Genomic DNA, 15,814 nt, shown 5'->3' with positions numbered 1-15,814 from the left:
AGGGTAGACAACAACACATCTGCCACGCTGACCCTCAACACAGGGGCCCCTCATGGGTGCGTGCTCAGTCCCCTCCTGTAATCCCTGTTCACCCAGGACTGCATGGCCGCACATGACTCCAACACCATCGTTAAGTTTGCCGACAACGTGACGGTGGTAGGCTTGATCACCGACGACAATGAGACAGCCTATAGGGAGGAGGTCAGAGACTTGGCAGTGTAGTGCCAGGACAACAACCTCTCCCTCAACGTCAGCAAGATAAAGGAGCTTATCATGGACTACAGGAAACGGAGTGCTCATACGCCCCCATTCACGTCGATGGGGCTGTAGTAGGTCGGGTCGAGACCTTCAAGTTCTTCAGTGTCCACATCACTAAGGACCTATCATGGTCCAAACACACCAACACAATCGTGAAGAGGGCACGACATCGCCCCCGTCCCCCCGTCAGGAGGCTGAAAAGATTTGGCATGGGCCCACAGATCCTCAGAAAGTTCTACAGCTGCACCACTGAGAGCATCTTGACTAGCTACATCACCGCTTGGTATGGCAACTGCTCGGCATCCAACCGCAAGGGGCTACAGAGGGTAGTGAGTACGGCCCAGTACATCACTGGGGCCAAACTCCCTGCTATTCAGGACTTTTATACCAGGTGGTGTCAGAGGAAGGCCCTAAAAATACTCCAGCCACCCAAGTCATAGACTCTTCTCTCTGCTGCCACATGGCAAGTGGTACCAGAGCGCCAAGTCTGTGACCAAAAGGCACCTGAACAGCTTCTAGCCATAAGACTGATGAAAAGTTAATCAAATGGCTACCAGGACTATTTACATTGACCCTTTATTATTATTTATTTATCTTAGTTGTTTTGCACTGACTCCCTTGCACTGGCTGTATGCACACTCACTAAACTACACCCACACACTCACACTACATACGCTCACACACACAAAACACACATACACACATGCATATTGACGCCATACACACACACTCACAGATTGACACTTTCACACACTCTGCTGCTACTCTGTTTATGATATATCCTGATTGCCTAGTCACTTTTACCCCTACCCACATGTACATACCGTATTACCTCAACTACCTCGTACCCCTGCACATTAACTCGGTACTGGTACTCCTTGTATATAGCCTTGTTATTGTTTTTATTGTGTTACTATTTCCTTTTTTATTTAGCAAATATGTGTCTTACTTTTTAACTCTACACTGTAAAGTAAGCATTTCACTGTAAAGTCTACACCTGTTGTATTTGGCACATGTGACAAATTACATTTGATTTTGATTTGAAGTGTTCTTTCTCCGCTTCGCTTGCTTAACTCAAACAAACACTGGAGTCTCTTTGTGCGAGACATGCTCATTAGAGCTGAGCTGTACTCTTGGGCTGTACTGTAGCTCACAAAGGAGGGTGAATCGTAGAAAAGGTCTAAAGAAACTTGAAAAGTCAAGAAAACCATTTCTCTCTCACGCTCTCCCATCTCCCCCTCAGACACACATGCACACACACACTCCCATGCCCTGTTTTCCCCTTTTGTCCTTTCCTCCGTGAAGTTATTCCTTTCACCAAATGGTCCATTAGGGGAGCAGTTGTCATAGCCTGTGCGGTTTAGCTCTCTTCCCCTTCCCTGTCATGGCGTGTGATTGACATTAACAACAGGCTCACAGATTTGCTCATGTCGAGGGGCTGCCATTATGTGGTGGAGAGTCATTTGCTGGAGTTCCTTCACCTCACTCCCAGGCCTTTCTCAGGGGCTCATCTATCAAGAAGAAACAATGGCCGATGGGAGAGAGAAGCCATTCATCTCCATTAGATAGTCATTTCAATCAGGGAGTGGCACTGATATTAATAAGGAGGGAAGAGTAGTTTCCACAGAGCTGCAGGTTTACTTCACTCTCATCAAGGCCATTTTCTCAATTAAAGCATGCATTGGTTTCTATGATGAATACAGAATGCTCGTCTGATCATCTCTGCAGTGTATCACTTGATGCGAGATTAGGGTTTGAGTCATTTCGCCAAATGAGCGAGCATTACCAAAGGCACAGTCACTTTGCTTTGCCACAGTCATTGAATTGACATTTTTATTGATGGCTGGGGAGCGCTAGTGAGTAAACCCCTGGTAATTTCCAGTTCCTTTATTGCGTGTTTTATAGCGTCGGGGAGCGGCATAAAGACTGGCAGCCTGTCGTCTGTGGACCAGCTGGGGATTCAGGCCTCCCTCAGGTAACGCCGTCTGCATCCTCAAAGTCTGAACCTCCCAGCTTTGTTCCAATCCCCCCAGTAAGCACCAGCCATTTTCTCAGATAGGGCAGGTACTCAACGGACAATAAAGATAACAAAAAAACGATTATTACAGAATGATATGGTGATCAGCACTATTGCAGAGATATTCTAGAACAATAGGTAAACTTTCTATAAACTCAAATAAGATATTGCATACTCTTTGGGCAATATGCTAATGAGATATGAGTGTTAAGACAAGGCTCATTTAGGCTAATTATATCCTTCTATTAACCCTAATTGTTCTGATTGAACACCACATAATTTGTTAAATAGATGAGTCAAAGTGTGATCTACAGTAGAATCCTGAATGTTTGAATTTGTGTCTGTTTGTTTGTAGGTATGGGAGACATCTGAACTTACTGAGGGATAACTCTGAGCAGGACCTCTGTCTTTTGATGAAGCATTGCCAAGAGCTCCTATCGCAACAGAGAGCCAAACTCACGTCGGAGCTTTGTATCCTTATCAGCTATGTTCGACAACCATACGAATCACAATGGGACTGGCTAAGCATCCGCTGACTATTCCAGAGTCAGTCAAGTGATATCTATTATTTTCTCTCAGAGGAAGAAAATATATTTTACACCTGCTTTTTTCAAGGACGCAACATGAACCCTCAAGAGCCTTTCAGAAACTTTACATTTTTCTCAAATGAATGATACTTGAAGTTCTGCTGAGATTCCTCTCTTTATTCCCTGATAAGAGCCTCTCATGACTATGCTCTGTTTTAAATTTAGATTCATACGTCTATGTTTATCATCATCATCGTCTACTCCCCTACAGTATGTGTCTGTCAATCACATTAAGGAGGCCCACTGCATCCAGCCTCGGGCCCCTCAATCTTTAACCCCTCTCCTGCCTGCTGAGACTGACCTGTGGTGCTCTAGGTGTGGTTTTTATAGTGGCCCTGACATTACCCCTGGTCTGGCTGTTCTGCTGGGGGGCCATGGTGATGTCCAGTCAGACAGGCCCAGATGTTGCACTCTGTCAGAGCCTCTCCATAACTCCCCTCCACCAGACACTCTGCAGGGAGCCTACCCCGGTCATGACTGGTTCGCCTCCACCGTGTTCCTCATCATGGCTGGAGACATGGAGAGAGCCCTCCGCCTCCTCCTCCACCTCTCCACCCTGCTCACATCAGCCTTCCTCTGGCCCGCCAGGCTCCACGGATCGGTGAGTCCAGCAGCCCACCCCTCGTTCTTCCAGGAAGGGACTGAATACTAAGTTGCCTCCAGTCTGACAGATAGAGCGTAGCTCTTTTCTCCCCCTGCTCTCTCCCTCTGTTTCTCCCTGCCTTCTATTTTCATGCAGCTTTGGAAGTAGTCAAGGAAGAGGACGGTTAAAAGTATGTAAGGAGATAAACACGTCTTTCATTCGGTGGGAGCGTGTAATGAATCCTGCTGCAAAATTGGATTCTTATGAAATACTGTCATTTGTATGGCCATACATTGGAAAGATGAGTTGCGTTTTAATGCTAAATATTCTCACCCAATTTATGAACCACAAGCCAAATCATACACGTTTGAGTTATGTTATCGTTTGTATCCGTGTAGACTAGGGATTCTTAATACTGCGTGTTTTCTTGATGGAAATGGTGAATATGATAAGATTATGCTGGAATAGTCATTATCAATGTCCCCACTTACATTTGGAAACAGCCATCTTTGGCTGCTGATGACGTTGAATACTCAGCCATTAATAGCGTTTCAGCAGTAAGAATATGTCTTGGAAATGGTGGAAGCGTTTGTACAACTGATTACAAATCTTCATGGCTCTGCCATCCGAACAGCAGTGCATGCAAATCAGGATGTACGCAGGCAGATGGGAGTAAGCACACCATGTCGCAGATGAGGGAGAATTACTAAACAGTGGCGGCACAATCCTCTGTAAGTTTTATGCGGTCGATGCTGTCAATACCTAGAAGAACAGAGGGACAAGTGATTAAGTGATAGTAGCAAATTTACACAGTGTACCCAGTGAAACACATACACGCACGCACACACACTGTGTTCTCCGAAAGCATTGGGCTCTGACAATTCTGTTTTGAGGAAATTGAGGAGTGAAAATTAGACCAATCAGCTGTCTGTTTGTGTGGCATTTGGTGTTCACATTTGGCAAGTTTAGCTATTAACCTACAGAGCTTGGCTTTTGTTAGTTACTATGCTTTGTAAATCTGAACTTCTCTTCACCTTTTAGGTTCACCTGCCCATGGAGATTGCTCAGTCTAGCATCCATCCGGTCTACTCATGCACAACACACTATGTAGAGATGCTGCTGAAGACTGAAGTGCCTCTAGTTTTCTCTGCCTTCAGGATGTCCGGTTTTACCCCCTCCCAGGTATAATATCACCCTCCGTCCTTTCACTCGTCCAAATGTTTTGCTCATCAGGATGGTATTATAATGAAATGGACACCCTAGGAGACTATTTTGACCATGCTTATGACCATTAAAATGGGATAGAAAATTAGTTTTCATGAACCGGCATAATACGTTTTCCTCAAGGTGACAGTAGTACTTATTCTCCATATAAAAGTTCAGAACTGAGGCTGCGGAATCCCTCTGTTGTTCAGGCTTGCCACAGTTGATTCCCTTGACGTAAACTTTCATCCTCAAACAAAAAGTTCACCTTGAAAAATCTTCCTTTTGATCTCATCTCCTTTTGGCTCAGTGTTTCAGGCGGACTGTCATCTCAGACGTAATGTGTGTCAACAGGGACTATAAGCCAAAGAGTCTCTCACAATAAAAAAAGTTTATAATATAGCTTTTAAGTCAAAGTCATTGGGTGCAAACTATTGAATGCACTTCCTCCCAGTTTCCCAATCACAGCTCTATATATAAATCCAGTATATTCTTTGCCATAAATGAAAATATACCCTAATAAATTGAGTTTTGAAAACATGACAAATCAGGAATCACGTCATGAATCTGACCATCGGATGAAGGTCAGATTCATTCCTCCATCAGGAATGGCAAGATATTATTGTGCTCCTGGGTGCCTCGTTAAAATTCCAGCTGCAGCTACGCCACATCCTTTGGAGTTGCTAGGAAAGATATTCAGAGAATGTAAACATACAGAGTAAATTGCAGTGTAGAGGTGGAGGGCCTAGCAGAACAGGCTGGGACTTGAGTTAGCTCTGTCTTTTATTTATTTGTTATTTATTTCACCTTTATTTAACCAGGTAGGCTAGTTGAGAACAAGTTCTCATTTGCAACTGCGACCTGGCCAAGATAAAGCATAGCAATTCGACACATACAACAACACAGAGTTACACATGGAATAAACAAAACATACAGTCAATAATACAGTAGAACAAAAGAAAACAAAAAGTCTATATACAGTGAGTGCAAATGAGGTAAGTTAAGGCAATAAATAGGCCATGGAGGCGAAGTAATTACAATATAGCAATTAAACACTGGAATGGTAGATGTGCAGAAGATGAATGTGCAAGTAGAGATACTGGGGTGCAAAGGAGCAAGATAAATAAATAAATACAGTATGGGGATGAGGTAGGTAGGTAGATAGATGGGCTGTTTACAGATGGGCTTTGTACAGGTGCAGTGATCTGTGAGCTGCTCTGACAGCTGGTGCTTAAAGCTAGTGAGGGAGATATGAGTCTCCAGCTTCAGAGATTTTGCAGTTCGTTCCAGTCATTGGCAGCAGAGAACTGGAAGGAAAGACGACCAAAGGAGGAATTGGCTTTTGGGGGTGACCAGTGAGATATACCTGCTGGAGCGCGTGCTATGAGTGGGTGCTGCTATGGTGACCAGTGAGCTGAGATAAGGCGAGGCTTTACCTAGCAGAGACTTGTAGATAACCTGTAGCCAGTGGGTTTGGCGACGAGTATGAAGCGAGGGCCAACCAATGAGAGCGTACAGGTCACAATGGTGGGTAGTGCATGGGGCTTTGGTGACAAAACAGATGGCACTGTGATAGACTGCATCCAGTTTGTTGAGTAGAGTGTTGGAGGCTATTTTATAGATGACATCACTAAAGTCGAGGATTGGTAGGATGGTCAGTTTTACGAGGGTATGTTTTTGCAGCATGAGTGAAGAATGCTTTGTTGCGATATAGGAAGCCGATTCTAGATTTAATTTTGGATTGGAGATGCTTAATGTGAGTCTGGAAGGAGAGTTTACAGTCTAACCAGACACCAAGGTATTTGTAGTTGTCCACGTGTTCTAAGTCAAAGCCGTCCAGAGTAGTGATGCTGGACGGGCGGGCAGGTGCGGGCAGCGATCGGTTGAAGAGCATGCATTTAGTTTTACTTGCATTTAAGAGCAGTAGGAGGCCACGGAAGGAGAGTTGTATGGCATTGAAGCTCATCTGGAGGTTAGTTAACACAGTGTCCAAAGAGGGGCCAGAGTATACAGAATGGTGTCGTCTGCGTAGAGGTGGATCAGAGAATCACCAGCAGCAAGAGCAACATCATTGATGTATACAGAGAAGAGAGTCAGTCCGAGAATTGAACCCTGTGGCACACCCATAGAGACTGCCAGAGGTCCGGACTACAGGCCCGCCGATTTGACACACTGAACTCTATCAGAGAAGTAGTTGCTAAACAAGGCAAGGCAATCATTTGAGAATCCAAGGCTGTCGAGTCTGCCAATAAGAATGTGGTGATTGACAGAGTCAAAAGCCTTGGCCAGGTCGAGGAATACGGCTGCACAGTAATGTCTCTTATCGATGGCGGTTATGATGTCGTTTAGGACCTTGAGCGTGGCAGAGGTGCACCCATGACCAGCTCTGAAACCAGATTGCATAGCGGAGAAGGTACGGTGGGATTCGAAATGGTCAGTAATCTGTTTGTTAACTTGGCTTTCGAAGACCTTAGAAAGACAGGGTAGGATAAACTGGATAGTTCTAGTTGAATTCACTTCTTTCCCTTCAAAATACTGTCATTGAAAATAACTTGAAAAGACAATGCATTCTCAACATGCTCTTGGAGGCCCAGTTAGAAAGAACTGTAAAGGGTGTCCAGCGTACTGGTGATTCTGACAGGAAAACCAATTAGGATTTGTCATTGTTTTTATTGGTGCATTATTTGAGCTTGATAGTAATCCATTATGCATTGAAAATAAACTCCGCAAAAACAAAACATCCTCTCACTGTCAACTGCGTTTATTTTCAGCAAACTTAACATGTGTAAATATTTGTATGAACATAAGATTCAACAACTGAGACATAAACTGAACAAGTTCCACAGACATATGACTAACAGAAATGGAATTATGTGTCCTTGAACAAAGGGGGGGTCAAAATCAAAGTAACAGTCAGTATCTGGTTTGGCCACCAGCTGCATAAAGTACTGCAGTGCATCTCCTCATGGACTGCACCAGATTTGCCAGTTCTTGCTGTGAGATGTTACCCCACTCTTCCACCAAGGCACCTGCAAGTTCCCGGACATTTCTGGGGGGATTGGCCCTATCCCTCACCCTCCGATCCAATAGGTCCCAGACGTGCTCAATGGGATTCAGATCCGGGCTCTTCGCTGGCCATGGCAGAACACTGACATTCCTGTCTTGCAGGAAATCACACACAGAACGAGCAGTATGGCTGGTGGCATTGTCATGCTGGAGGGTCATGTCAGGATGAGCCTGCAGGAAGGGTACCACATGAGGGAGGAGGATGTCTTCCCTGAAACCCACAGTGTTGAGATTGCCTGCAATGACAACAAGCTCAGTCCGATGATGCTGTGACACACTGCCCTAGACCATGACAGAACCTCCAGCTCTGTCTTTGGCGTCTCACAGTACAGACATTGCCATTTATTGCCTTGGCCACATCTGCAGTCCTCATGCCTCCTTGCAGCATGCCTAAGGCACATTCACGCAGATGAGCAGGGACCCTGGGCATCTTTCTTTTGGTGTTTTTCAGAGTCAGTAGAAAGGCCTCTTTAGTGTCCCAAGTTTTCATAACTGTGACCTTAATTGCCTACCGTCTGTAAGCTGTTAGTGTCTTAACGACTGTTCCACAGGTGCATGTTCATTAATTGGTTATGGTTCATTGAACAAGCATGGGAAACAGTGTTTAAACCCTTTAAAATGAAGACCTGTGAAGTTATTTGGATTTTTACGAATTATCTTTGAAAGACAGGGTCCTTTACCTATTGTCCTCTGTGTGCTTCAGTATCCTAGGTAGAGTGTTTAGTCAGGTCATTATGGTCAGTCAGACTGTCCAGTTATTTTTCATGTAACCCCAGTTGTTAAAGCACGTGGTAGACTTACAACCACTCTGCATGCTCCACAAAGCTACTGCCTCAAAGCCTTAATACTCTTTTCTCCAAGTCATTAGATAAAAAAAAAAGCATAACCCTTTATTTTCATCACTTCAACCATCTAATTTTATGGTTTACATTCTTTATATAATTTATTCAATGTGTGGGCGGGTGTTTTTCCAGATGTGTGTGCAGTGGCTAGGCCAGTGTTTCTGGAACTACCTGGACTGGTCTGAGATCTGTCACTACGTGTCCACCTGTGTGGTGATGGGGCCGGACTACCAGGTGTACATGTGTGTGGCTGTGCTGAAACACCTGCAGCAGGACATCCTGCAGCACACACAGACCCAGGACCTGCAGGTCTTCCTCAAGGTGAGTCTGTTTGTCTACCTGGGGTTAGTGAATCGGTCTTCAGCAGATAACAGCAGAGTCCACGCTCCATCGACAGACTCTGACAGTAGTTTGAATAAAAGATAATGTTATGGCTGTATCTGGAGATATTCCTGTGATGAATTGTAGCATGCATTTTTGTAGCAAATACAGCTTGACAGAAACACACTTAAGCAGTCTCTTCACTGTCCCCGGTTCAACTTGGAAAGTTTGAAACATGCCATCTTGTATATGCTCATTGAGGTTCACACTTTGAATAATAGGAGAAGGGTTTAAGCCGGACTTCGGATGGGTTTGTTGGGTTTTTACATATCTACACCTTCTGAGTCTATATTTCATGTAAATAAAACATTGAAATGGAAATGACTTGTTACAATTGTTCTTGATGTCAGTCTGCAGCTTGATGCGGTGGAAGACACAAAGTGAAAAAGCATCGTCAGTGACTCAGAAGTTACATGAAAAACTGAAAATAAAGCCTTTCTTTGTTTGTGAAAATTCTAAAGGAAATGCCTGTCATTACATAATGCTGCCATAGGTTTTCAGCCAACATAGCTTGGCTTTTTCAAAGAACTGCTCCGAAACATTTTCTAAAGTGCCTTCCAACATGTCCACTTCTTCCCCTACTTACTTCTCTCTCACTGTAACAATAAGATCAAGGCTGCAGTACAGTTGGTATACCTTCTTGCAGTATGAATTCTTATCTGTTCACTATTTCCACATGTTTGACGGTGTTTACAGCTCTTTTTTCTGGGTGATAAGTGATAAAGGGAAATTGCATTGGTCATTTTGATGGATTTTCATACAACGATTGGCGTTGTCATCTACAGAGAAAGAAACAGGATGTAGGATGTTCTTCATGCTAATCTCACATTTATCATGACGGCACTCATGTTTTGACAGGGTGATTAAGTGAATGTACTCCTGAACATACTGTAGATAACAGGTCTACCTTTCTACCTCTACCTGTACCTCTCTGCATCATTTAAAGTGTGAATTTAAGAATGTGAAATTAGCTTTGCACTTGTTTGATCAGGGTTGTTCATGAAAAAGTCATGAAAATAAAATGTGCTTTTTGATCTTAATTGAAGGTTAGGGTTAGGCATTCAGATTAGGCTTAGCAGTATGGTTAAGGTTCGGTTTAAATCCGATTTTATGATTTTGTGACTGTGCTAGCTAGTGACCACACTGCATAGCTGCCTCCAGGGCAAGATTCATGACAATAAATGCCAACCTGCCCTTTGGGTGCTGTGTTCTGTAGGTAGCAAACAGAATACACTTGCACACCGAGTGTTTTTCATTTTCATTGTCTGTGAACTTGAGAATCACCATAAAAGATGTCACTCCGAGAGTAATTATAATACCTTAAGGTAAATTGCTGACAGTACAAATGACCAAATTAAATGTTATCTTCTTGTCTCCAGCATTTTGGCCTTGATCCAATTGGGGTTGTTAAATTTTCCTTGCAAATTAGGTCATACCACATACTGGCTGCACTATTACAGGTTGTTAAGTCCACGTTGTTGTTAGTTGTATATTGCTATGCCACCCTCCTTACCACACACACACACACACACACACACGCACACACACAGCCCATAAAGCTCTGGACTAGGAGCCTAACCAGAGTTGTTGTGTTTTCTTCTCTCCCCTTGATTCCCATCAGGAGGAACCCATCCAAGGCTTCAGAGTGAGTAATTACCTTGAGTTCATGGAGGGTCTGGAGCGCAGTTACAGAACAATGGTACTGACAGACATGAACAATATCTCCCAGAGAGTCAGCTAGCAGTGCTAAGACACACAATAGTCTCCAGTCACCAGGCTGCACTGGGACTGGTTATAACAAGGTAAAGGATTCTCAAGACGGGTTAAACATTTGATATTGTGTATGCTCTCTGTAAATGTTTTATTTATTTTTTACCTCTAAGATCTGTCAATATTTCTCGCCATATTTAAAGATGTACAGTGGCATATAATGTATGTATGTATGACATATTATTTAACGGATTGAGATAATGTTATGAAATACATGGTAATTAACTTCTTGCTTGATGTACTTTCTTGTCTATTTTCATCTTCATGGATCTTCTTGAAATGTTATGATCATTCTCTATATTAATCCAACCTTAAGGGCATAATGATATTTACCTGTAAACCTACTGACCTCTCCTATCCGATACAGCCACTACTAATACCTCCACTAGACAATATGATGACTGTTTGTTCACACCTTTTAATTCTACTTCTACTCGTAAATGCATTACAGGTCGTAAGCTCCTAACCGTAATGGGAGGTGTAGGGTCTGTGTACGTGCCGCACGTGTAGCTTACCAAGTGGTTCTACGTTGTGGGTCCGATCTCCTCGTTGAGAGGCTTGATGGTGACAGTCGAGAGGCAGCGTGTTGTTGTTACAAGTCTTAGTAAACAGCCCATCTCTCTCTTTCAGCTGAACCATCTGATATGAACGCCTCTGAATAATGAATGAGATCATTAAAGCCTTTGGTTACTCCAACACAACTGTTAAATATTATATACTGTTTACCATCTACGTAGGGCAGAGGTTGACAGACGAGATAGAAATCAGTGCCACCAAATGTTTACCCGATAAGCACTTAAAGTGAGGTTTAAAATGAGTTTGACTTTTATTTCTTTATCTTTGATCTCCATGTGTTAAATAAAATGGAACATTCAGTCGAGGTTTGATTTTCTGTCAGTGTCCTTTGTCCCCTGTTGGTACGTCCCATAATTCCGTTGTGCTAAATCAATTAATTTCAGTGTAATGAGCTGTTTATTTAAATGATGTGAAAAATCTCATCGGCCAACACTGCTGCATCTGCTGGAGATGGCGCTTAGATTACATTTTAGAAATGACAACAGCAACCTTTACAGTAATGATGACTCTAATAGTTCATCTCGATGATAGACTTGAAATTACAGGAACTAATTTGAATTGGCTAATTAGTTATCATTACACTGATTGTGGTAATTAAGGCACACCCTCAGCTGCTGTGCGACACTACCATGCCAAGCCTTTTCTTAGCAGATTCCCGATATTATTATTTATTTATTTTTTACTAGCATTTCGGTGGTTACTAATGCCTATGTTGGTGCGGTATGCTGTTCACCTTGCATGCGTGTGGAGCAGGGTGGTTTGGGAATAACAACTCAATACCTCCCACCATTACATCAGACATATTGATGGGCAACCAACTCACAGAATAGCATAGGTCATTGGATGCCATCTGAACTTAGTATTTTACAACCACGTCTTTGCTGACTATAACAATTTGCAATTGTTTATTGATCCAAAAGTGCATTAAACAGCGGTAGAAACTCCATAACTTGAGTCTCCATTCCATTGCTGCCTCCCCTTTAATTTGAAATGGGCTGGTGTTGATTAAAATGCAAGAGGTAGACTCTCGTAGTCCCTCTGCCTAAACCCTGCTTACGTCAACCCCTAGATTTGACAGTTTGTCCCGTCTGAGAGAGAACAGAATGACGGAGAGAAAATAATACATTCTGTTCTCTTCGTTGGATAGAGGTGGAAGAAGGAATTGGATGGAAAGGACAAGATAATAGGGAGACCAATCAAGAAACTTGAAACAACTCTTGAAGAAAGATTCTTTGTCATGGGCACAGGTTCTGAATTGGTAGATATTCACGAGGCAACATTTTGCTTGGACTTTTAAGATTGTAATGGCTTTGCTGTCCCTAACATAGTGGCTAAGTGGTTGGCTATATATGCCCTATCCATTTCTCCACATCTAATCTAATGCCTCCATGATCTAACATTTCATAGTTGTATTAGTCCACAGTCACACTTCGACTTCATCACTGTTGATCCGCATTATTGTTTGTTGCCGTTTGAAAAGCAGTTGTAGGCGTTTGTACAGAGATTTGTATAGAGCCCATGAGAGAGTAGAATGGTTTGAGAACCAAAGGCAATGAGTGAACTGTAAATGATAACCCAGCCGATCAAACTCCCTCTAAGTGTCTATCAGTTGTAATCGCTGCATTGGCCACACTCCCAAAGCGTTTATTCCACTCACTGGTCCCAGGTCAGTGGAGGAGGACTGAACTAGAAAGGTGCAGAGGCGCAACTGTGGCACCTGGCTGGCAAAGAAATCAGCTTTGCATGTTTTCATTCTGTGTCATCCAAGCCGTTGCACTCTGACCCTTTGGGAGACTTTGTGAAGGAGAACTGTAAATTGGCCTGTAGATTGCTTGGAGACTCCTCGCTTTAGAGAGGAGAGGTGAGAGGATCGATAACGCATTAATCACCCTGGTCAACTTGCTCTTATTACTCCCCTTTCACACAAATAACACTCTGCCACAGCACCCTCATATTCTTTACAAAAGATTCCAGATTCCACACCTCCTTGTTCGGCTGTCTGTTGTATCTGTCAGGGCTTGGTGACACAGGCAGAAGTGTAGTAATGAAGAGCTTCCAACAAGACATGTTTGGTGATGTACAACTGAGAGGTGAGTGATAAAGGTTAACACTAATTTAACACTCATTTAATTAGTCAAAACTCTGGTCTCTTTTGCTTTCTATTTATACAAAATATATGGTTTTCAACTTCTGCTTCAACTTCTGCAGTTGAAGGACATCTTTCCAAAGAACACACAACATGCACTGGTCCATGTGTCCTGTTAGAATACTGAACAAGAGCCCTGAAAGAAAATAAATGAGAAATGGCAAAGAAACCCAGACCTGAACTGCAATACAGAGAGGAACACACACTGATAACAGCGCGCACACTCTCACTCTTCTGCACGCGCACATAAACACACACACTCACCCGCAAACATTAGGTTTCCAACCAACACTCAAGTAGCACTTATCCATCCAAAACAATGAAACAGGAAATCAAGCTGCAAACCAGTCATAATTAATAGGCTGGCAGTTGCAGAATAAGAGATGCTGCTATGGTGACCACTCTGATACATCCGTTAAATGAAGGGGCAGTACCTGACTAACAGGCACTGTGTAATGCGTGTGAAGGGCAATAAGTCAGAGCAGCTCCTCGCCATACATCACAGCAACATGATAGCAGGGACACTTCCTCACGTCTCAGACACCCGCGGAGAAAGGTCACTAGCTGGAGACATCATTAGAAGGGCCTGACCGCTGTGCAAATAATGGATAGATCCTCTCATTCTGACTCAAGTGCTCTCATCACCTCAGCCCTCATAATGGTCAGCATTGAAACATGATTTAATCGTGTTGTGTTGTATTCGTCTCAGCTGTGCTTCATTGGGATTCACATGTTGCGCAGGCTGTAATGAATGACAGATGATTATGGCTAACCAATAACAGTCATGTTTTTGGACCATGCTCCGTACTAGCAACAAAGCAGCATGTCAAACAAAAACGTACAGTGTTTTTTTAAATTTTTTTTACCTTAATTTAACCAGGTAGGCTAGTTGAGAAAGTCGTGACAACTGCGACCTGGCCAAGATAAAGCAAAGCAGTTCGACACATACAACAACACAGAGTTACACATGGAATAAACAAACATACAGTCAATAATACAATAGAAAAAAAGTATATATACAGTGTGAGCAAATGAGGTAAGATAAGGGAGGTGAGGCAATAAAATAGGCGAGGTAATTACAATATAGCAATTAAACACTGGAGTGATAGATGTGCAGAAGATGAATGTGCAAGTAGAGATACTGGGGTGCAAAGGAGCAAAATAAAAAAATACAGTATGGGGATGAGGTAGTTGGATGAGCTATTTACAGATGGGCTATGTAGAGGTGCAATGATTTGTGAGCTGCTCTGACAGCTGGTGCTTGAAGTTAGTGAGGGAGATAATAGTCTCCAGCTTTAGCGGTTTTTGCAGTTCATTCCAGTCATTGGCAGCAGAGAACTGGAAGGAAAGGTGGCCAAAGGAGGAATTGGCTTTGGGGGTGACCAGTGAAATATACCTGCTGGAGCGCGTGCTGCGGGTGGGTGCTGCTATGGTGACCAGTGAACTGAGATAAGGCGGGGCTTTACCTAGCAGAGACTTGTAGATGATCTGGAGCCAGTGGGTTTGGCGATGAGTATGAAGCGAGGGCCAGCCAATGAGCGTACAGGTCGCAGTGGTGGGTAGTGTATGGGGCTTTGGTGACAAAACCAATGGCACTGTGATAGACTGCATCCAATTTGTTAGGTAGAGTGTTATTTTGTAAATGACATCGCCGAAGTCGAGGATCGGTAGGATAGTCAGTTTTACGAGGGTATATTTGGCAGCATGAGTGAAGGATGCTTTGTTGCGAAATAGGAAGTCAATTCTATTTTGGATTGGAGATGCTTAATGTGGGTCTGGAAGGAGAGTTTACAGTCTAACCAGACACCTAGGTATTTGTAGTTGTCCACATGTTCTAGGTCAGAACCGTCCAGAGTGCTGATGCTGGACGGGCAGGCAGGTGCGGGTAGCGATCGGTTGAAGAGCATGCATTTAGTTTTACTTGCATTTAAGAGCAGTTGGAGGCCATGGAAGGAGAGTTGTATGGCATTGAAGCTCGTCTGGAGGTTAGTTAGCACAGTGTCCAAAGAAAGGCCAGAGTATACAGAATGGTGTCGTCTGCGTAGAGGTGGATCAGAGAATCACCAGCAGCAAGAACAACATCATTGATGTATACAGAGAAGAGAGTCGGCCCGAGAATTGAACCCTGTGGCTTCCCCATAGAGACTGCCAGAGGTCCGGACAACAGGCCCTCCGATTTGACACACTGAACTCTATCAGAGAAGTAGTTGGTGAACAAGGCAAGTTAGTCATTTGAGAAACAAAGGCTGTTGAGTCTGCCGATAAGAGTGTGGTGATTGACAGAGTCGAAAGCCTTGGCCAGGTTGAGGAATACGGCTGCACAGTATTGTCTCTTATCGATGGCAGTTATAATATCGTTTAGGACCTTGAGCGTAGCTGAGGTGC

At 43.5% G+C, this 15,814-nt stretch overlaps 1 protein-coding gene across 8 annotated transcripts in view; it reads left to right on the top strand.

Annotated features, from left to right (window-relative positions):
• The window catches only part of tbc1d32 (TBC1 domain family, member 32), a 41,619-nt gene extending 30,031 nt beyond the window's left edge, over nucleotides 1–11,588 (top strand). For 5 of the 8 annotated variants that reach the window (XM_029752142.1, XM_029752155.1, XM_029752148.1 and 2 more), the window contains 6 exons: nucleotides 2,164–2,233; nucleotides 2,631–2,746; nucleotides 3,309–3,463; nucleotides 4,487–4,627; nucleotides 8,689–8,877; nucleotides 10,559–11,587. In XM_029752142.1, coding sequence (XP_029608002.1) covers nucleotides 2,164–2,233; nucleotides 2,631–2,746; nucleotides 3,309–3,463; nucleotides 4,487–4,627; nucleotides 8,689–8,877; nucleotides 10,559–10,678 — 791 coding nt within the window. In that variant the 3' untranslated portion in view covers nucleotides 10,679–11,587. Of the gene's footprint in view, nucleotides 1–2,163; nucleotides 2,242–2,630; nucleotides 2,747–3,308; nucleotides 3,464–4,486; nucleotides 4,628–8,688; nucleotides 8,878–10,558 lie in introns of those variants that run through there. The other 3 variants (XM_029752131.1, XR_003878183.1, XM_029752161.1) reach the window with 3 other exon arrangements.
• Nucleotides 11,589–15,814: the final 4,226 nt, after the last annotated feature.

This window comes from Salmo trutta, chromosome 1, assembly GCF_901001165.1.
Source record: "Salmo trutta chromosome 1, fSalTru1.1, whole genome shotgun sequence".
NCBI lineage: Eukaryota > Metazoa > Chordata > Actinopteri > Salmoniformes > Salmonidae > Salmo > Salmo trutta.
The sequence above is the reverse complement of the archived record's forward strand: the minus strand, read 5'-3'. Positions and strand labels throughout refer to the sequence as shown.